General features: G+C 40.5%; 9 protein-coding genes and 1 non-coding gene across 10 annotated transcripts; 4 read left to right on the forward strand and 6 right to left on the reverse strand.

Moving 5' to 3' along the window:
* Positions 1-16: 16 nt before the first annotated feature.
* VTP21DRAFT_t290 lies at positions 17-89 on the reverse strand. Its single transcript has one exon. It is a non-coding gene; the product is annotated as a tRNA-Ser (tRNA).
* A 2,770-nt stretch (positions 90-2,859) lies between these two features.
* VTP21DRAFT_6534 (uncharacterized protein) lies at positions 2,860-4,142 on the reverse strand (the record flags this gene model as incomplete). Its single annotated transcript, XM_069397175.1, has 2 exons — positions 2,860-3,998; positions 4,064-4,142. 2 exons carry the CDS (start codon positions 4,140-4,142, stop codon positions 2,860-2,862), a joined length of 1,218 nt encoding a protein of 405 aa, XP_069247049.1.
* Positions 4,143-4,840: 698 nt separating this feature from the next.
* VTP21DRAFT_6535 (uncharacterized protein) lies at positions 4,841-5,493 on the forward strand (the record flags this gene model as incomplete). Its single annotated transcript, XM_069397176.1, has 2 exons — positions 4,841-5,048; positions 5,402-5,493. 2 exons carry the CDS (start codon positions 4,841-4,843, stop codon positions 5,491-5,493), a joined length of 300 nt encoding a protein of 99 aa, XP_069247050.1.
* A 45-nt stretch (positions 5,494-5,538) lies between these two features.
* On the forward strand, positions 5,539-6,177 carry VTP21DRAFT_6536 (uncharacterized protein; the record flags this gene model as incomplete). Its single annotated transcript, XM_069397177.1, has 2 exons — positions 5,539-5,943; positions 6,028-6,177. The coding sequence occupies 2 exons, from the start codon at positions 5,539-5,541 to the stop codon at positions 6,175-6,177; spliced, it is 555 nt and encodes a 184-aa protein (XP_069247051.1).
* A 504-nt stretch (positions 6,178-6,681) lies between these two features.
* On the forward strand, positions 6,682-7,766 carry VTP21DRAFT_6537 (uncharacterized protein; the record flags this gene model as incomplete). The annotated part of the gene is made up of 6 exons (XM_069397178.1): positions 6,682-6,709; positions 6,767-6,871; positions 6,946-7,147; positions 7,205-7,324; positions 7,384-7,475; positions 7,564-7,766. 6 exons carry the CDS (start codon positions 6,682-6,684, stop codon positions 7,764-7,766), a joined length of 750 nt encoding a protein of 249 aa, XP_069247052.1.
* A 1,515-nt stretch (positions 7,767-9,281) lies between these two features.
* VTP21DRAFT_6538 (uncharacterized protein) lies at positions 9,282-10,621 on the forward strand (the record flags this gene model as incomplete). The annotated part of the gene is made up of 4 exons (XM_069397179.1): positions 9,282-9,375; positions 9,442-9,643; positions 9,744-10,164; positions 10,268-10,621. The coding sequence occupies 4 exons, from the start codon at positions 9,282-9,284 to the stop codon at positions 10,619-10,621; spliced, it is 1,071 nt and encodes a 356-aa protein (XP_069247053.1).
* A 292-nt stretch (positions 10,622-10,913) lies between these two features.
* On the reverse strand, positions 10,914-12,068 carry VTP21DRAFT_6539 (uncharacterized protein; the record flags this gene model as incomplete). Its single annotated transcript, XM_069397180.1, has 3 exons — positions 10,914-11,567; positions 11,637-11,860; positions 11,930-12,068. The coding sequence occupies 3 exons, from the start codon at positions 12,066-12,068 to the stop codon at positions 10,914-10,916; spliced, it is 1,017 nt and encodes a 338-aa protein (XP_069247054.1).
* Positions 12,069-12,587: 519 nt separating this feature from the next.
* On the reverse strand, positions 12,588-13,321 carry VTP21DRAFT_6540 (uncharacterized protein; the record flags this gene model as incomplete). Its single annotated transcript, XM_069397182.1, has 2 exons — positions 12,588-13,138; positions 13,213-13,321. The coding sequence occupies 2 exons, from the start codon at positions 13,319-13,321 to the stop codon at positions 12,588-12,590; spliced, it is 660 nt and encodes a 219-aa protein (XP_069247055.1).
* A 408-nt stretch (positions 13,322-13,729) lies between these two features.
* VTP21DRAFT_6541 (uncharacterized protein) lies at positions 13,730-14,481 on the reverse strand (the record flags this gene model as incomplete). Its single annotated transcript, XM_069397183.1, has 4 exons — positions 13,730-13,755; positions 13,822-14,138; positions 14,252-14,389; positions 14,474-14,481. The coding sequence occupies 4 exons, from the start codon at positions 14,479-14,481 to the stop codon at positions 13,730-13,732; spliced, it is 489 nt and encodes a 162-aa protein (XP_069247056.1).
* A 1,219-nt stretch (positions 14,482-15,700) lies between these two features.
* VTP21DRAFT_6542 (uncharacterized protein) lies at positions 15,701-17,326 on the reverse strand (the record flags this gene model as incomplete). The annotated part of the gene is made up of 2 exons (XM_069397184.1): positions 15,701-15,795; positions 15,868-17,326. 2 exons carry the CDS (start codon positions 17,324-17,326, stop codon positions 15,701-15,703), a joined length of 1,554 nt encoding a protein of 517 aa, XP_069247057.1.
* Between the last annotated feature and the right edge of the window lie 4,568 nt (positions 17,327-21,894).

Raw genomic sequence — 21,894 nt, forward strand, 5'->3', positions numbered from 1 at the left:
AAAGAGTAAGTGCTGGTGGGGGAAGTGGGATTCGAACCCACGCCGTTCTCATCGGCATCCCAGGGATAGTCCACTACACTAACCCTCCCCCGATCTTATTAGACATATATTTGACGCAACAATTGGAGGGGATTCCAAAGTTACTTTTCATTGGAAAGTTCGAAGGCAGCCACATTCTGCCAAATACACCAAGGCTGCTGGCACAGTGGTTAAGAGTCCCGGGGCTTAACCAATGTGTGCTGGGTTCGATTCCCGGCGACGGCACCTGTACTAGAAATGGATCCGGGACATACTCTAGGAATCGAGCTATAAGCTACTTAGTTCTTAATAATTTGATATTGGTCGTTCTCAGAAAACAAGAAATACGTTTAATATAGTGACTTGTCAGAAGAAATACATGTAAGCAATGGTTGAGCGTTAGAAATAGCGTGCAAATCCTTTCATTTAACTTGTATAGGAGACTTTTCAATAAAAGATCCTTTAATCTCAAAAAAAAAAAATACACCAAGGGTGCCCATCAAAAAAAAAAACAAGGGCACCCGTCCATGAGAGTTTGCCGGGTTTTACCAAAGACTCAATCGCTATCAATAGTATAGCAACAAGCAAGTAATATCAAGTGGCTACAAAAATAGGTAGCAAAAATCCTTAGGAGAAATCCAACCACAAAAATGGAAGGCCAGGAACAGTATCAGGGTGATTTTGACGTAGAAGCCTACCCTTCCATTCCCTTCAGATAAAATCATCAAGTGGATGTAAAAAAAATACACCAAGGGCGAGGGATGGGTGTAGTGAACTATCCTAGGGATGCCGATTGAAACGGCGTGGGTTCGATTCCCACTTCCCCCACCAGCACTCACTATTAGATCGTGACTTCTGTCCACCTTGATCAATAGAGTCTCTATCACTGGAAAGATCGCTCCTACGAAAAAGTACACCGATTACATCGATTTCACGTACGTACTATTCACGACTACACCAATACACGCCTTTCGATTACATGCATATCGATCGCCCGCCTACCGATCAATGACTTATCTCTCGTTATATTAAGTCCATTAACATTAACTTCATGTAACATGGAAATTAAATAAAAGTTTCCATTGAATGATAAAAAAAAACTGCCAAAATCACCAAATATGCGAACATTCACGAGATCATCAAAGATGGCTTGTACACGAATAATCGGAAAGTTTCGTGTTATAAAACTCTCTCCACTTCCTAGAGAGTGCTAAACGTTAGAATTAACGATCTCCCTGGACGGTAAGAGGAAATCCTCAGAGAAAAAATCGGAGGCAACCTTACTCAAGTATGCCTGAGTCATCCAGATTGATTTCAATGCTATGGCAACATGGGGTGATTAGAAGACCATTGCTACACTATACTTTAAAGGAATCCTGAGACTACGGAACTTTTAGAATATATTCTACCTCGCCAATTAGCAATCGGATGACAAAATAATCCTTTCTTCGAAAGGATCTACTCCAGTGAGTAATTATTGTAAGGCTCCTGGTCACATACGCGTAGAATGTCCAAAGAAGAACAGGCAACATCAAGAATATAAATCCGTCCAAACATCCACCCCGTCTATTCGTGAAACAACATCACATATAATGAATACAAGTAATGAGACTGAGAAGCCAAAGAAGAAACAAGAAGTTACCATCAAAATAACAGTATTCCAAAGGTAATGGCATCTAACCACGAACTTTTAGAATCCAAATATTTAGCGAAATAACCGGATTTGAATTATCCGCCAGCTAAGGGGAACCCCGAAATCAAACCGATCAACCTTCAAGAATTTCTAGCTTTCCCAAAAGAACACGAAGTTCGACTTCAGTACCACTAAATCGCCCACGCGCAACTACCAAACATTTCGGAAAACTATAAGGCAAAGTGCCCCTCTAAGACCCAAGAGCCTCTCTAAGGCAAAAGTTTCCGGTAGTCCCAACGGAATATGAACTTAGATATCTATTACAATGATAGCATATGCTGTTCTCCCTTAGCACTTCTGCTCTCTTAATATCAAAAGATATGGGTAAACAAAGTAAATTTTTCTATTTACATTACACTTTTTATATTCTCAACCATCCTCATCAATTAGCTCTCATAATTTATCTACTTCTTCTCACTTATATACCACTTCAAGGTAGTCTGGGGGCAGTGCCCAAGAGATTTTGACGTAAAAGTTACCCTACCCTTTTAGCTCTACGGAATACTTTTCAATAAAAGATTTTTTAATAAAAAATAACTAGATAGTTCATTTTCTTTTCTATTTTCTTCTTTCCTCCTATAACTATTTCTATTTTTTTTTTTCTCTTCCTCTTCTCTGTCCTCTCTGCCCTTTCCCTCCTATCAAAGACTTTGAGCATATCCACATTTTGTTTCTCAGATGTATCATGTTCTCCCAAACCCATCAACACTTTTTTTATACATATCAAAGGTAGGCCGAGAGCCTGGGTGATTTTGGCGTAGTAGTCTACCCTATCCTCTTAACTACACGAAAATTATTCAATAAAGGGTTCACAGTTAAACAAAACAGGTGGTTCATTACCCATTATTTTCTTGTAAAGAATAACCATGTTCCAAAGTTTCCTTTACTTATGTATGATATATTTTAATTAAACAAAAAGGACAAAATTACTCGCGCCCAAAAAGGAAAAATAAATTAGGGCTCTCTCTCTATAATATGACCCATTATTAAAAGAAAAATGCATCCATAACAGACAACTCATAAGTTTGAAATCGATTGAGTTAATTTATATTATTAAAATTATTCTTCTCCATTTTTAGTGGAATTCAAACTTCCAGTGTCCGGGTGTATATTAAAATTATAAGGAATAGGACCAAGTCATAATATATTTAAAACCAAAAGCTGACGCTAAAGCTTGTTGACAAAGATTTTACATAGTGCCACCACCCTGGAGGAACATATAAGACCTCTCCAGGTCCTATCACACAATCTATATACTCTGCAGAATTATAGAGTGGAAATCTCTTCACATCTACCCTCTCGGGATCCACTTGGCTGGTATTGGAAAGCATGCCATCGTCATGGGGGTATAGATATTTGGTTTCATTGGGAGAGTGAAGGCGAAAAAATTTGCTTCCCACCACTTGGACGAAAAGATTATGGTATGGGTCGTGATGCAAAGGGGAAACAGTTCCTGCAGGCCCAATCCACACATTAGTGAGAACCGTGTTGTCGGTTGTGAAACAATAATCTGGAATCATTATATCCTGTTTTAAGCGGGGGATTTGGGCTAAAAGATCATGCTGTGCTAAATATGCAACTTCACCCTCTTCCAATGTATTGCGACGCGTGTTGAGCATGTATCGGGTGATAAACTTATCAAGGGGCATAAGCTTCTGTGTCCAGCGACTTTCTGTATATGCCTTACCAATCTCAATGGGAACAAGACGTTCCCCTGCTAGCTCAATAAGATAGGATGGGCTCCATCGACTTAACGCTGGCCAATGGGATATAGCTTCACGGGGAATGATTATAGGCGTCGGATTATTTAGAATATGTTTCATAAACCATTCAATCGAAGGGGGTGCTGGTAACTTGGCGACTGGGTGCTTAATTGTGAGATGTGGCAACAGCTCCACTTCCTGCTGCATTTGGAAGACATCATTTGCTAGTTTTCTCTTCTTCTTTTTTAAACGTTCTGTCCTGATTGCCTCTTCCAATATTCTATCCAGCATTTCTCTGCGGCCTGCCCCTGGTGCACCTGCTACCACAATTGCTAAATCACAGACACCCACTACCTCTCTTGCACTTCCCTCCCGAAGTGCCAAAGTACACGCACTGATTAAGCTCGCGTCTGTGAAGAGCCTTCGGTATGCATTAGGAACAGCATGATATGGATGCGATAGGATTTGGTAATGCGCAAAATCTATAAGAGATTGTGCGAGAAGTAGAGAATGATCTGAAGGATGGAAGGATTCAAGAAGATTTGTTAACAAATGGAGGGGAGCCGAGCCACATTCCACTAAATCTTAAAAGCAAATACGGATGAACATCCCAAAAAAAGATGTTGAGAATGAGCGCAGAAATGCTTACACTCGTCGAAGCCCACCTTAACTTCTTGTTGTAGTTGTGTAATTATGTTATGGCAGAGTGTGACGAGATCTTGATTCATTTTAGTATGTTCCTCTCATATATAATTGTAGAAGATTTTTATCCTCTGAGATATACAGGGGATATTCAGATAGCATTTGTTTTATCTCAATTTTAGAAAGTCGTTTGATATTGGATATTATTGGATATTAGCATCTTAATTTGGAACATTCATTTTATTCGGATTTCTTATTTTGGTATTGAGTTTCGAATTGAGGAGTGGCAAGATTTGTTTATATTGTCCAAAGAGCATTGAATTAATACATATTAATCGATATATTTTTTCTTCTGTAAATGTACGATGCAAAAGGTTGCAACACATCTCGATTTTTTCCTATTGCACCATATTTCCATCCTGTTGTTCTATTTGAATTAATGGTTTCATAGTATTTAAATTTTTTAATACGAGAGAATATTAGGAAATAATTTTTTGGATTGTAAGGTTGTAAGGTATGCTTTTATTTTATCTCCTATTCTCTCATTATTCCCAGCGTTCCCGGATTTTAAAAGATTTAGTAGAAGGTTGGAGATAGGTGCGCGAAAAACTAGGAACAAAAACAAGCTTGTCATTAGTTCTTCTGAGCAGAAGGATTTGAGCAAGCTATCAAGCCATAGGAATGAAATCAACCGGTAGCTTTGGAGGGCTATTTTGCGCTATTAAGGTTTGGATGAAATCAGCCACAAGGACAGATTGTCGTGTTTAATTGTAGCCTGATCGCAATGCTTTTTTCTATAAACGAACGTTATGCGAATACATGTATCAGTGGCTATTTAGAGAATCTTCAGAATGTTTCGATTCATACTTTTGCGAAGGCTAAATATCATAGACTCTCTCTCCGCATCTTATTTATCTCCGCGAAGTCAAAAAATTCCAAACTCTCGGCTGGATCGTACAAAAAAGCTTCTCGCGATGGCGAAGCAGCGAATGGTGAGAATGCAGCGTCCAGCAAAGGTTAAGTGCCGTTTATTCAAAATAAATTATTCGGCAGGAAATAGAGCGTTACATTATGTTTATGATTGCCTGTTTCGGAATCGTTAATTAAAGAGTCGCATGGCGATTGGCGCGAGCATAATGAGAAACACAGGAACAAGAGGCGGCAGTAATATAGAGTTTTCTGTTGCACAGCATCGTTCAGTATCATCTAGCCGCCTCACTGTTTGCCTAAGCCAGTCATTGAAAAATATAAAATATTCCGTTCCGTTTTTTGGTTTTATATCTCCACCCTTTTCACTTCCTCCCCCCTTTTATCCTCCTCCTATTTCATTATTTCGTCTCTTTAGGCGGGCCTTCTTCCTCCTCCCTTACCCCTCATTTTCTTCTCACCCTTTCGAAGACTCTAAAAGTCCAGGCGACTTTTTTTCTTCTCTATTGATTGCAGGTTGCATTCCATCTATTTATATATCTATTCCACTTCACCATGAAATTCGTCACTCTTCTGGTAACCTTTTTCGCCTTGGTTTCGCTTGTGTGCGCTATGGGATGGCAAGAAACCACCCTGGATGCCGCCACTGTTGGCCATAGCTTCCAAAAGCGGTCCTTTTTTGAAAAGCGCGGTGAAAAGAAGGTCAAAAAGGGCGGTAAAAAGAAAGGCAAAAAAGGTGGCAACAAGAAAGGTGGGCAAGGCGGCGGACCCCAGCGCGGCACTTGGTATTCTGGCAACGACCTTAAGAATTCCTACTGCTATGGTATTGACGGCAAAGGCAGCTATAACGCTAAAGATACCGATATGATTGCCGCTATGAAGAATATCGGTGGAATGTGCTTCAAATGCCTGGCCGTGAAGGGTGGCAATAACACCAATGGCAAGACTATTGTTGTTAAGGTAAACAATCTTTCTCGCTATCGCGGAAGCTTGTTCTGGATAAATTTTTACAAGGTTACTAAGCGGCACGTTATGCCCCTTTAGGTCATCGATAAGTGCGGAGGTTGCAAGAATGGAAATGACGTTGACCTGACAAAGTCCGCGTTTTCCCAACTCGCCTCTCTTGGAAAAGGCGTGATCGGGATCTCTTGGCGCGTAGTGCGTTGCCCAGCAAATGGCCGCTTCCCGAAATAAACCTTTCAACATCTCAATATTAGAAACAACCCGTTCTTTCAACCATCTGAATCCGCTCTTTAGTTGGATTGTATTAATGCTTTCCCGTGTAATTTGTTCTTTTTCGCCTTTTATCTAATAACCTATATATCTCTCCACATACTTAAAATATTCGATTTTCTCTCTGTCGCTCGTTTTCTAATTCTTTTCTTTGGAAGAACCGGTTGAAACAGTATACAAATTTATAAAAATAAAAAAAATGAAAGATTACAGGCTCGCGTAGAACTTTATTTCTCTAGTATTATATATAACTATTAAAACTATGAAAAAATTCGAACTTTTAGCAATTTCAACATACTGGCAATCAAAAGGAAGTTTGATAAGGCTTAGAGTTGGATTGCCACAGCATTGATTCCTCGATAAGTGTGGGAAGAAGTGGTATAATTTTTAGCCACAGCAAGTTTCCATATAATTTTTTCTCTTTACTCAGATTTCACATCTCCCAGGATAATAGATCATTTTACTATGAGCCATACGTCTCCTCTAATAGAGGGTAAAATCTAGCCTCATCTTAATTATCAATCATTTTATTTAAAGCGGTTCAATTTAGTTTGCGTTGACTCTACCGAATCAGCGCAAATTGCAGAACGTGCAGGAGCAGATCGGATCGTATTAGTAGATGGAATGGTGGAAGGTGGAACTACCCCGAGTGCTGGTAGCATCTCTATATCAATTCGTGAAAATAAATTAGTGCAAAAGGTAATAGGTTATATATAATCTAATTTACAGGCATGATATCCGTTTGTCGTAAAAATATCAATACGCCTATTCTCGTTATGATCCGCCCTCGATCCTCAGATTTTTGCTATAGTGATGCTGAATTTGAAGCTATGAAATATGATATTGAAATGGCCAAATCACTGGGAGCCTATGGCGTTGTTTTGGGGGTTTTAACTAAAGAAGGCGCTGTGGATATTGAGCGGACAAAAATGTAAGCATGCAAACTGAGCTCTTAATTATAACACTCTTACCTGGAGTATCAATGTAGTTTAGTTAACTGTGCAAGACCGCTGCAGGTGACTTTCAATAGGGCATTTGACGTATGTCAAGATCCGAATCAAGCATTAGAAGATCTTATATCATTAGGTGTCCAACGCGTCATGACCAGGTAAAAAACGACTTATTTCGATTTTTTATTCAACCCCATTCTCAAAGGCACCATATTAGTGGACAAGCAGAGACAGCTTATGATGGGATGGATATGATTGCCAAACTAGTCGAGAGAGCTAAGGGCAGAATTACAATAGTTGCATGTGCAGGTAATATCCACGCCATTCCTTTCATTTTGCTCCAGAGCCATCCGTCTTATCCCAATATTTTTTTTTTGGGGGGGGGAATTCTTTAAAGGGATTCATGAACGGAATATAAAGAAGATTCTCGCTCAAACCGGTGCCATCGACGCTCATGTTTCACTCTACGAAACATATCCCTCTACAATGACCCACCGTCGTGCCGAGATTTATATGGGTGGCGCAGTGAGCGGTTCACCATACCAGCGGAGAGGAACAAGCGAGGAGAAGATAAGGAAGATAATGAATAATGCCCATTGATCTTCTTCTATTTCTATGAGCAGATTAATTTTATTTATATATATATATATATACATCATTTTTATTACGGTGTAAGTTCTATTTCCCCTAGCTTCTCTTTAAATTCATATGCACATTTTCTTCTGCCAAAAGCTGTCTAGCCACGGCATATCCATATAGGTTAAATCCTATTTCTTTCTTTTAATAACTATCAAACTTCATCGTGTTATCTAATACAATGATAGTTTAATTTCGCTAGAGTTCACTCCTTAATTGGATTAATATTCCGTGAAGACGAGCAGAGGACTATCGATATAGTTCTTGACTCAATCGATGAAAGGAGAGTTTTTGAGGCTTTTTCATCTCATTTTATGCGCATATATCTATGAATGAATTGGATCAGGAGAGATTTATTTTTCTCAGTATTTATTTAGCGTAGTCGTCATTCTTCGCCCTATTACACTTCATTCTGTTCAGGCACTAGGGGCTCTATTAGGCTTGGCTTGAAAACTTGCCGCCACTAGCTTGTCATTTACCCTTTCTTTGGAGACGTCGAACAAACTCAGGCTTTTAAGTCGGTAATATAATTCCTCAACTATATCGTTCGAACCTTACTTTTCGTTGAGAGTTGAAACAGACCTACACTTTTTATGGTATACAAATTTGCTTTTCGCTCCCTCTGCCCCAATTTTTATATCTTCTTTGTGTACTCGTCCTTGATCTTGTTATTGTTTATTCATGGTTTGATTTATCATTAAACACTGCAGAGCAGGAGATTAGTCTGCAAACTTATATACTCTGACCTGAAGGGATCAAAGTGAAACTAATGAAGGGCATCTGCCGTCAGGAGAGTGTAGAAGTCCGCGGCATAAATAGAAGTCTTCAATAGCGTTCTTGAAACAACTGACCTCTTCATCAAACCGCGGAAAGAAATAGAAAAAATATCCTACGCTTATCAGTGAGTAAAAATGGTGGCTTTCTCTTGTTTATACACCTTTTTATGGGCATTACGTACACGTTTTCACCATCGCAGCCCCCCATTTACCCATTATTATTAGTATATGTTTTGGTGCCAACCACTATGGCTCTTTCATCTGTTTTTGATGGATTCCTATGCAAAGGTTTCATTGTTCTGTTTATCTGCTTTGTTTTATCCGTTTTTATTTTCATTGTTTTTATTTCACACAAACTGTGAAGGTACTCGTTTCACCAAACACTGGCACTGAGCTCTGATTTGCCTAGAATCTGAGGGGCGTGTACCCCACCGGTAATGATCATTTATATGGACAAATATGGCCGGCCTGTTCTGTCTGTCCACTTTTTCTTCTTTATTCAATCGATGTTTATTTTCAATACAGAAACTTTTTTTTTGTTGAAAGGAAAACAAAACAACTATTACCTCAGTTATAAAAGGTGGATTAAGGAATATTGAACAAACAATTCCCACTGAGCTCTACTACTCTATCATACCCACCGCCATTCTTGATTCTTTTGTAATTCCCTCTACATTAAGATCATTAACATCTCGTGATCAAAATGTCTTTACTTACGCTCTTGAAGTTACTTATTGGTGCGACACTGACGGCTGCGAGCGTCCTAGATCACCATGGGGACCACGCATCTCTAGAAGGTGAGCCGTATAATTCGCCCCCCTCAAAACAATAAAATTTTAACCCAATGTGCTTCACTCAATCAGACCATTTTGTAGAGTGTCAAACAACGGCCATTCGTGACGATAAGCTTAACCTGCGTATTGCCAGTTTTTTCATCATCCTTATTGTGAGCACGGTAGGGGTATTTTCCCCCATCCTTTTGAAGAAGAAGAGCTCGATTGTCACTATCGAGCGGATCTTGACTGTGGGAAAATTCTTTGGCATAGGAGTAATCTTAAGCACAGCGTAAGTTCTTTGATGAACCTCCTCTTCCCCTTTCTAACTGCTTTAATGACATGAGAAAATACCTTATCTATTGACATGTTGATACCTGTATAATTTTTAGGTTTGTCCACATGCTTGAAGAATCGTTTAATAGTTTCAAGAGTCCATGTGTCCCAACAGAATTCCAGGGTTTTGAGGCTTGGGCTTCCGTATTTTGCATGATCGCCATAATGGTTTTCCAACTTATCGAGTTCCTCGCTATTGAGCATGTGGAGAAATCAGGGTTACGGAATGCTCATGCACAAAACCCAACCACATCTCATGAAGTTCATAATCAATTAACACCGGTCAAAGAGTCCAATTCTCCTCTGCAGCATTACCATGGAGCGGGCTTTCTGGAATCTCAGGAATTAACGAAAAACATTAGTACATTAATGCTTGAGCTGGGGATAGTTTTACATTCAGTAGTGGCCGGCATTGCCGTTGGAATAGTATCCAGTGAGAACCAAGTAAGTTTACTTGTTGCAGTCTGCTTTCATCAGGTAAGTTTCCTGCATTTTATAATTCGATATAATCCTATTATTTTATAACTTACTCACCTCTTCTTAATTGATCTTTTTAATGCGCTGATTCCATTTATTTCAGTTCTTCGAAGGAATTGCTCTTGGCACAAGAATCGCTGAACTGACTTTCCACAGAATCCTTAAATCTGCCCTTCTTGGCCTTGCATTCTCCTTAACAGCGCCATTGGGGGTTGCCATAGGAATTGGTGTACGCGATACGTACAACGGAAACTATGGAGTTGGGCTTATAATCCAGGCGATTTTTAACTCATTTGCGGCTGGGCTCTTGCTGTACTCTGCTTTTGTGGGATTAATTGCAATGGAGATCAACTATAATTATGTATTCAAGCAACAGAGTCGCTTGTTCAAGTCCGTGTGCTTCGCCGCACTCTACATAGGGATTATCATGATGACAGTGATAGCTAAATGGGTGTAATGGATGAACGAGTATGTTCTCGAGCCTTTTATGTTGCCACCTCATCTTTATATTCGAGTTTATTATTTTTCTTGATTCCCTTTCTCGGCCCTCTTCTCTTTCTCCACGCTTTCTCTTCTATCTTATGTTACTATTATAATTATGCTGTACTATTAATTTTTTTTTTTAGTATTTATATCACACACATGCAATTCTATGTCTCTTGTTTGGAAATTAGGAATATTGAATGCAATATATAGTGAAATTAGTAATATACAAAATCTGGAAATAAACACAACTTTTAGTTTATCTTCTAAACACTTTCAGCCTCCTCCTGCCGCTTTATCTCCCGTGTCAATTTATCTCTCTCTGCTTGCCGCATCCGCATTAATGTGATGGCCTCATAATCACTGTTGAATATGTCAGGAGCACTACTAAATTGTGGCGGGGCAGGGAAAGATGATGCGGAAGGCGGATTCAAAGGAGGTTTAGAGGCAATCGACGGCGCAGACTTTTGAGGAGAGAGTGGAGTCTCTATTGATGCCGAAGCAATAGGAACTGTATTTTGGTTCTGGTTGGAGGTGGTGCGAGCAGCGTTAAGTTTCTGTACCACTTCAGGTTCCACTCCAGATGCCCAGCCAATTTCTGTGAATGGAGTGAGAGTAGGGTCTCGTCCACGTCGAGTCATTAAGTGATGAGCAGCAACTATTGTCTTGAATACAACAAGCGCAGAACCGCCCTTCTTGGCCGAAATGGCCACGGCTTCTATCTCGCCATAATTTGCCAATATTTGTGAGATATCTGCTTGAGAAAAAGTGTGGTCTTTCTTTTTCCAACGCATTTTGAGGGTTCGATCAAGCTCGGAAACAGATTCGAATGCAGACGATTTTGCACGAGCTTCAGCAGCAATTCGTGATTCTTCCTCCTCCTCACGTTTACGAAGTTTCTCTGTCCTCAATCTATAAATCTGCAAAAAGATAAACCCGATAAGATCTGGAGAAGCATAATATCAGATAGTTCAATTGAATTCACTTACTTCAGCTTGGATTTGAGCATCTTCCTGGGCGGATTCTTCCCTTCTACGTTTCGCTTCTCTTTCTTTCTCCTCTAAATCAACTTTCATCTGTCGTCGCTTGATATCTAGCTTCTGTGTTTTCTGCTTTCTGGCGGCTCTTGCTTTTAAAACATTATCATACTCCAATTTCTTTTGAGCATCGGTGAGAGTCTCATATGCTTTCGTTAGTTGATGAAAGATTTTGACTAATATAGGAGGGAAAAGTCAGTAATCTAATGTATACAATAATAGGTAAGAATTGCGATCAAACTCACCTGCTTCGCCTTCGTCTTTGTTTTTATCAGGATGGTATTTCAAAGCCTTAAGGCGGTATGCTTTTGAGATTTCTTTTGAAGTAGAATTGTATGTGACCCCCAATAATTCATAATAATCTACATGATCTTCGTTATCCATCCTTGAGATCAAGTAAATTTTGAATCAGAATTGATCATAAATTCAGAATTTAGGAGAGGTAACTTCATAATAAATGTGGCGCAGTTTCAATTCAGTCGAATGTTAATATCCAAATTTTATCGGTTATAATGATGATTGTCGAAGCATTGTATGAGAAAGATAGTTACTATCAAAAGATTTGCTATAATTGTCTTCTTTTGGGAATTTTGTTCCTAAACATAATGAAGCTTCTATCGGACATAGACCCAAATATTATGGCAAAATCACTTTGCTGAGGAATCCAATTATTTAAATCGTCTCTCGCTTGGTAAGCCTTGGTAGTATGGTAAGAAAGTATAGGGGTAACCACTAGACTAAACAAACTTGTTTCATATCAAGTTTCGCTACACATTTATTTTGCAAAATGATAATAAAAAGCGGGGGTAAATGACGACACTAAGAATACGAAAAAATTATGCGCTCTATAAGTTCACTACGAGTTCGCTACTCATGAATACATTCTATACATATATGCTACATTCACGAGTCTTTCTCTGTCTTTTCTACTACTTTCTGCTGTTTTGTCCATAATTTCGCACGTGCATTCCTCAAATTCCTCTCTGCTCGGTCACACCCGTATTCCACGGCACGTTCGTAGTTTTCTACAGCACGCTCCAGTTCTCCTCGCGCATCTAACACACATGCCAAGTTATACCGTAGCTCTCCATCCCGTGGGCTCAGCTCCACTGCCTTAACACAGTGCTCCATGGCCTGATTAAGTTTCCCTTGAACGGCATATGCTGTGCCCAAGTTCGCATGAGCGTCTACCTGGTTCGGAGACAATTCTAAAGATCGATGTAATGATCGGATAGCATCATCATGTCTTCCAAGTTGGAAATAGCAGACACCCATGTTGTAGTATCCTGTGGAAGTAGGATGTGTCTGTACACTTGCATGATAAGCATCCATGGCCTGGGCGATCATTCCCTTGGAGAGCAGATCTGTACCCTTCTCAATGTGTTTCTGAGCACGATCAAGCGAAGCGAGCGTTTCGGGGACATCTCGCGCATCTGTTGCGTAATTTACTCGAGCTAATGCATTATAAATATTTAAATAAAAAGTCGAATGTCTAGATTGGTGATTAAATATAGACAAAGTTGCTTACCAAATCGAAGAGCAAGCGAAGTGGGTGCGCGAACAACCTCTGATGGTCTTATCAAAAACCGATTGTATAGCGGTTTGATCGCGGCTCTAGCGATGTGTCTACTGAACATGATTATGAATATTACTCGAATAAAAGCAAAACCGAAAATAGAATAACACAAATTGATTGCGTCACGAATTTATATGGATGCAAATGATAATTTATTTTACAATGTATATAGAGGAGAGATGTGATTGTATAAATATGGCTGGGAGGTAAATAAACAACAACAGCTCGTAGCAGGCTCCATATGCTAAATGTCCTATAATGCAAGGTGAAATGCCCGGTATATATCGAACCCCGTTATATGAAAAATGCATAAAATAAAATAAAATAATGAAATATGCTTAATGAATCCCCAATGTGGTTATATATCTACGGTCTTTTTTTTTGGTTTTCACCGTCCTCATGTTGAATTGTCCCAGATGATGAAGCACCAGTTCGTATCAGTTGTCTTTTTTTTTTTCGTCTTACGAAACTAGGGAGAAGAAATATAGGAAGGAGCTATTGAAAAAAAAAAACGCATTAGGTTAACAGGCGAATTGGCAGGCCAGTATGTGTAGATTTAACCAGGTGAAGCCAGGTTCGCATCGTAAATATTAAAGGGCTCAGTGAAACCTGATGCGACTGCAGTTGCATAGCCAGATCCCATCGCGTGCCCCATGTGTTGTATAAATATGGCTAGACGATACCTCCCACTTAGTCGCACACATAAGTCAGAGAAAGTGAAGAAAACACCCCTCCGGTTGTAGGAATCGCGCCGACGCGTAGGACTGGAGACTAGTGTTCCCATAAGGAGATTCTTATAGTATCCGTCGACATATACAGAGTCATATCGCTGAGTGCCATCTTCGGTGTAAATATAGACATAGGCAACAAGAAGATCGCTGATCGATTCTGGGATACTTTTCGGAATTATTGATAGATTTGTTCATTGTTTACTGACTCATGTATCATGTCTTGGCTGAAATTTTATATATACGCCTTAATAAAGACTTACTCTGCCTCTTCTTGCCCGTAAGAGTTTAGAAAACACTGCACAACCAAAGGAGGGTTCAGCCGATACTCCTCTGCTGCTGAGTCGTTGTTCCGTATCGCATACCCAGAAGTAGGCTGCTGGATTACTCTTATATAATAGCTTCACAAAGAAAATAATCAGATATTTCAGATAGGTCGGGCGTGTCTGAATAGTCTTGAGAGAAATGACATGAGTCCTCATTACCTTGACATTATGTTCTAAAAAATACCTTATTATATGGAATAAGTGCGAAAAGGCAGGTGAGCAACCAAAATATTTAACGGTTAAGAAAAAATATATATATGTTAGTTGGAAAGGGGGGAGAGGAGAAAAGAGAGAAACGGATTTATTTTATACCTGGGCTTCTTTTTATTATTTTGAAGATATACACGATTAAATCAATTAAAGTTCAGCTTCATCTTCATGGAGAGAATACAATTTTTTTGCGTTTACACTATGGGGAAAAAAACTTCTATTTTATTTACGATTAATATACAGCAAGCATATGACTTAGGGGATTGTACCTTGTTGCCAACAGTATACTCAGAGAGCCCGATTTTTAATCAAGTATTGTAGACAAAAGCTTTGCCCGCTGTAGTTTAATGCCTCCTTGGCTATGAGATGGTGATTTAGATCTCAATTTGCTATCTTCATATGCAACTGCGGAAGAGTCAAAAGTTAACCCTTATTGCTTTACTCAACTTAAGGTCACGTTTAGGCAAGCCCCGTACATTTATTTTCCGTCTATAGTGGACAACTCTCCCGCGCACGTCTCTATTTCGGGAAAAATAGAAATCGTACAAGAAAAAAAAAAACATAAAATGAGGTATGCTTCTCGTACAAGAGCAGCATCAACGCTATTTTGTTCCTATTGCGGGCTTCCTCGAAGTGCCGGGAAATCTCAAATAAAAATAAAAGAAAGAAACAGATTTCAGAATTTGTGTCCACGCCCGACAAACTCTATCTTTCTCGGATTGAGAAGCGGGGGGGGGGGGGGGTGGTGTAAATCATCGAGGCTGCGGCCCCTGCTGCTCCTCAATGCTTAGTTGATTAGTGTTCTCACGGAGATGAGTTTGAAATTGATTGATCCCGATTGATGAATGTGGCTTTTATACTCAGCATATAGATTACGCGATCCTGTCGTCATCGCGCAGAGCAGATCGGAAAGCACCACGGATTTTAGGGCAGTCGTATAAGCCAAGATGGGTTATGTTCAAATGATTTCTCTTCCTTATTAACAAAACAGTTTTCTTTTCTCTTATATACAAGAGTATTAAAACACATCGAGAAAAAAACATTACTAAAAAACAGAAAATCCCAATAAAATATATATCAAAGAAATAAAATAACTGCAAATTCCCATAATATCCTGAAATATTCATTACCGCAGTTGCTTTTTTATGTCTACTCAGCTAGAGCACGCGCTAACTCTCAGTTCCCAGTACGGAGAGAACGGCGACGTGACTGATCGGAGGCAGTTTTCGGATTGCTCATCAGCGGTAGTCGACGCCTTGGCAATTCAACGACTAAATATATTAAGCGAAAGGAATTTAATATCAAGGGATATTCTATATTGGGTTAGATTTAAAGATGCTTACCTATACGCTTCTTTTCCAAATTTTCCCGGCATTCAGGGCTGCAAAACCAAGGTCCTTCCCTTTCCACCTCTTGGTCCTCAATTCTTCCCGCAAAGCAGTTCTGGTGATAGGCCTTAGGGCACCCTTCGCATCTAACCAACACGTTTTCTTTCCAAGATTCACGGCGCTGACATCCACAGCAGAAGAGCTGCAGCACGGGTCGGTCACGGTCATGGATAGACTCACGGGCAAATTGTGTCAGGTCTAGTCGCGGCAGCTTACATACGAAGCCGTACCCTTTGTAGTCGCAACCGTGCTTGTTGCAGAGGGTTCGCTTTCCCCATGGGCCTGGGCGCCAGTTAACTCCTTCAGTAGTGCCACAGTAACGGCACCAGTCGAGCTTAGCTTTGGTGAGTTCTTGGAACAGGGTGGGAGAGCGAGTGGGCCGGGGAGGCGCAAGTTCAAGGCCGGACATGCTGTCGTAGCTTGATTGGGCCTCTTCCTCATCTTCTTCGTCGGACGAAAAGCACGCGAGTTCTTTCTTGGCCTTGGGCACAGCTTTGAATCCTCTTCGACCGCGCTTCCGCTTCCCCGTTGTTACCTCCTCCAATTCAGAATCAGAAGAGTCGATCTCCACTTCTCCCTCGAACGCAATGGTTTCCGGCTCCGCAATCGTCCTCGAAGCTGCTACCTCCACCTCTCTCTCGTTTTCTGTCTCCGTGTCTGATTCACTCTCCGAACCCAAGCCCAGATCGAACGTAGATTCCCACTGGTCACTCATCCGCCGCCGCTTGACTGCAGGTGAGAAGAAGGGAGAGTCCATCGCCGCCATGGAAGCATCAGGGGTAGAATATGCGCGGCGCGATTCAGGCTGGACCGAATGATATCCGAGCATGCTTGGATCTACCACGTTCAGATCCTCGAGAGAAGATGTGGAGGATAGCGTGATCCCAAGTCCGACAAGCTCACGCTTCTCGTCTGCCACTTCGCTCCAGTCCTCAAAACCACTATTGAAAATCTCTAGTGAATCGCAAGGCGAGGGCAGCGTAGCCTGCTCGTACTGCGGCTGTGGCTGGCTCAGCTGCTGAAGATGAAAATGGGTTTGTGCGGGGTGGGCCGGAGGCGTCTGAGGGTCTAAGCACACCATTTCAGAGGGCTGGTGCTGAAGCCATTCCGAAGCTTCGTCTGCGGGAGGTGGCGTGAAGAACACATCGTTCCGGAGGGTTTTATCATAGAGCGCCGCTGTAGTGGTATGGAAACTTATCGTGCTATTGGATAGGGTGTGGTGAATGGGTGGCGGAGAAGGAAGAGGATATTGAGCCATTGTGTGGAAATGGGGTTTGCACACATTATCTCCCGTGAAATTCCGATAGGGTGGGCCGTAGTTGGTCAATGGCATTGAGGGGTGGTGTGCGGATTCCCCGAGGTAAGCTGTATCGGGCATACAGCCTGCGGGCATAATGAAAGGGGCGTTGACCATTTTGTATTTATGAACTTCCTCTGCCGTCACTGTGTTCAAGCCTAAGTATACTCTTCCAGAAATTCAAGACGTAACGTAGCGGTAGGGCAATGGCACAGAGGGGCCGACAGGTATTAAACGAGAACAAAGAGAGAGAGTATTGCTGAGGAACGGCAAGATATAGTATTTTTTTTTCTCGTCGAAGAGAAAAGAGTTTCAGCTCGAGCGCTGATTGTATAAATATGATAGCAAGTACAAAGTGGGACAAAAATCAGAACAACATAGGCTTGGGGCCAATCACCACAGGGAGTCAGGAGTGATGAAGTTTAAAATAAAAGCTCCTCTCGAGAGGCGGGGAGAAAAATAAAAAAGAAGAAAAGAAAGCGTGTAACGATCTTATTTCCGCCAACTCCCTCACATTTGCAATTTCTTGAATGGACCGGAGCTTGCAAGTTAGAACAAGGTTTTCTGTGTTCTCTTATTTGCGGGCGCGTTATTTTTATTTCTAAACTTAGAATGGCCATGCACAATGAGCGTCACCGCGCTGGTTATTGCGATGATTGCCTCCCCTCTTCCCTCGCCTCTCTCACGTCAAATACTGGGAGAATACAGGGTGAGGAGTGCAGATTGAACCCGACAGTAGGGATAAACATTGCGGAAAAAAAATGTGCAAAAGCAGCAAAAACAAATTAGCACCAAGCTCGTTTGTTTGTTTGGCGAGAAGCATTAATTGATTCAGGCGGTTATCCCAATTCTTATCCTTGCTATTCACCTTGCTTATCTATATTGGCAATAAAGCTCCGGACTAAACCCAAAGAGTATAAATTCGACTAACAATAATCAAGTATAGGGTGGATCTCAGAAACAACGAGAAGGCCGAAGACCGACAAGATTGCACCGAGTGCTTATAACCAGCTCTATTCTAGCTATTATAAATGCCGTCTGTTAATTCGATTCTTGTTGTAAAATGCAACTATTGAAGGAAAAGTACAGTGCAACGGTGCAATAATAGATAATCAATCTATGGTCGCACAACTGTAATCCCTTGCATGCTCTCGTCTATAGTTTTTTCCCTCCCGCATACCTAGTAGAGAGAGGGTACCCCATTGCTATTTGAGAGGAGTTCCAAAGACTCATCAATTCAGCACACCAGAACGTATAATGGAGTAGAGAGGGAAGGGTGCCAGACCTCCTCTATCAGATTCCGCAGATTCAGACCCTATTGCGACCTCCAGTCTCTTTTGCTACACCGCCCGCTTTTGGAGGAAAAACGCACAGGCAAACCTCCCCGTCACCCCCGCCTCTCTCGCCTCCGCGCCAAAATGCACAACAAAATGTCATCGAAGATTAGTGCGAGGATACTCGGTGATTTTGCTATACATTTGAAGTTTTGTAATATACTTTCGAGATCACGCGAGAGAGCATGGCAACTAGGTTAAAACGTGCAAAACTTGGCAGTGCCGAAGTTTATCGTTCCATCTCTTAAAGTCCATAATATATTTGCTATAATATCCCATTAAATGAGAGAATGATACTGTGGTAGGACCAAGCACAAATGGTACTGATATCAAACTGAGATCGTAGGGCCGTGCTGTCCGGCAAGGGCAACAATCGCCTGAATATTCACAGTAATGTACAAAAGTTCTATTATACCGGTGGGACAAGTCGTGTTTGTACTAGAGAAAACTGGCCTGACTCTTCCCAAGAATGTGTTCTCACGAGGAACTCTTTTTTTTAGGTTTTTTGAGAAAAATATTTATTAGATTCAAAACCCAAAAACCCGGCCCTCATATGAAGATATGGCCACGTTTCATTTCTATTCATCCTAAGGTTTATTATTGATAAACACTTTTTTCAAAGGCTTTAATTAGAGATCAAGCTTAAGCCTGGCTGCTAAGGTTTATTGACTGAATGAACATTACCAGATTTTTACATTGGTGGATTTGAAAGTGCGCTTTTAAGGAAGGGACAAGGAGGAGAGGAAAGAGAAGGAGGTATCAAGGAGAGCGAGTAAGAAAAGATCTGTGAACCTTTTCCAAAGAAGATTGTCTCTTTTGTCCACGGTTCCACATGATAACCCATAGACGTAAGAAGTTGAGTTTAGGAATAACAGTGATGTTAAACCAAACCGGTTGGTAGTTCCTAGTACATCCGAGGAATATTGCTTGAGTTGAAGAGGGACAATATCGACGGGCACTACAATTATAAAAAAAACTCTTTCTGTAAGTAAGTGGAGGAAAACAAAATCAAGGAGCGGGAATTAAAAACACAACTACCCAGTTCCTGATATAACAAATCATAATTTTCCCGTTTTCCATGAGTGCAAGAACTTGCTTATTCCCATTTGAAAACTTGTACCTTCCGCTGTTTAAGTTTGGCATTCGTGGGATAATGTTCTTTTATCACAACCAATGGGGGCGGATACCGTAAAGGTTTAGCAAGTCTATATAGTACTGCGATGTTTGTACCATACTAGTCAAGCTTGCTGCGCAATTTCGTTTTCCAGTATCCATTTTCTCCCTTGCTACCTTTCTCCCGTCGTCTAAGCTCCAGCATTAAAATCACAAGAAAAAAATTAGAGGAGGCGGGGAGGTGCCCAAGCACAATGGGTCTTATAGATATTATAGCTAAAAGCGATTAGAAAATAGAAGTTTGGGCCTATTCTGAGTAAACCATGTGTGTAAATATAAAGTTAAATTTGAAACTGTAATAAATTGCATCCATTATAGTCGCATATAAGCTATATGTTTCATATTGTCTTCACACCATTCACTGTTAGTCGACGACCTAAGATATGCAAGATCTATATCCCAATCATATACGTTTCCGAAGGATCAAAATCGTGTACCTTTAGATATAGTTCAACTTGTCTTGGGGGGCTACCCGATTGCGGAATTTGTTTAATCTAGCTTACGAAATCAACAAAGCGATCAGCGCTTAGTCTCTTATTGCTGTACAAAGTCTCCGAGAAGAGCAGGTGACTGAAGAGGGACAGTGGGATGGTTGGATGGTAGCGGATAGGAGTATTTTCTCCACTCCAATAGCTTCTAAGCTTAATACTTAGTACTCTGAAATAGCTAAAACGTGTTGCGTCATTCTTGTGCCTTTATTTTTAATATTGCATGATTTCGCCTGACCTAAGGACCACAGCCATCTAAAGCAAATTGCATTTTCTCGAGCATAAAAGCTTACTCACCCAATCCACGCTCTCCGCCCCCTTTCACTTTACCTCAACATGGTTGGCTTTACACTGCATTGATTTCCACTCAACTACATGCATCAATAATTATACTTCAATCCAAGCCCACGGTGTTTTGTTTGTCCTCTAGATATGGAATTAAACATTATGAAAACCCATATTAACTCACAATACCAGTAGTTAGAGTCAATAACGTCCCAGTGCTTCACAAATAAACTAGCATAGAGACAAAGGAAAACTCCCTTATAATACTGTAAAAAAAAAAGCAAAGGTACAATGTGGTTGAGCTGGCTACAAAGGATAGGCTAGGCCTTCTCATAGCTGAGAGTTTTTAACTGGTGTTTATTCAGCAAGAAAATGTAAAGCTACTTTATCCCGTAGCTATCCTTGCGGTTCTGAAGGTGTAGTATTTATCTAATGATCGTCAAATGCAAGGATTTCCGAAAACCTTCTGGTAATATCATGTTCACATCTTTATTTTCGGGAGATTGTTAAAGCAATTTGCTCAGCATGTTTACTATTGAAGTGTCTAATTGGTAAATAATGCAAAAGGACGAAGAGCATTATCTACTTGACTAATAAAAATGTGTTCAATTATAAATAAAACTAGCTATACTGTAGTTCTCTAAGCCCTACACCAGCAATTCGAAATAAATCTCCATCCAACCCAAAGATATAGAATTAGAGAAAAAATAAAGGGTTTATATAAGTTAATATCATGTAAAACGATCGTGTTTCTTTCAATTTAAAATGGGTGCATGGATGATAACAGAATGGGAAAAGAAAAAATTATGTACAATTAGAAGGTGAAAAGAGAACTCGAGTGAAAATTTGGCCATATTTAGGTACGAATGCTCCGGGAGTGGGTTCCTTGAATTAGTTAATATTGGTCGGTGGTTTAGGAGGAAGCGGCATATGCGGAAGAGGAGGCCAAGGATCGCGTGCGTTTGTCATTTTCGAGAATATCGTGTTGTGCAACTTATGAGTGCAAAGGCGAGGAACCGTTAACTTGAATAGTTGGTATTATTTAAGAGACAAAAAAATTATCTAATAGTCGGGCTGGGCGTATAGGCCGAACAAAATATGGGATCGATATCACATTTTATACTTTTAAATGAGAAAAAGGCTGGTGAAGATGCGTTAAAAGTTTGGGGGTCACGAGCGAACCTGCTTTCTTCATGTTCGCTGATTCCGCCAGGCCATTTTGAATCTTTTTTCAGCAAAATCTAGCGGTGGCCAAATTAAAGTTTTTCTTATAGCAGCTTGTTTCTTTCATCCTTGCATGCATCCACATCTGGCTCAAGGCGTAAGGCGTATAGTCATCAGAAAGACGCAACATTTTTGAGAGAAAGAGATGAGCCTCATATCTTCTTTGTTTTTCCTTGTGCCA

This window comes from Calcarisporiella thermophila, assembly GCF_041956535.1.
Source record: "Calcarisporiella thermophila strain CBS 279.70 unplaced genomic scaffold VTP21scaffold_27, whole genome shotgun sequence".
NCBI classification, from domain to species: domain Eukaryota; kingdom Fungi; phylum Calcarisporiellomycota; class Calcarisporiellomycetes; order Calcarisporiellales; family Calcarisporiellaceae; genus Calcarisporiella; species Calcarisporiella thermophila.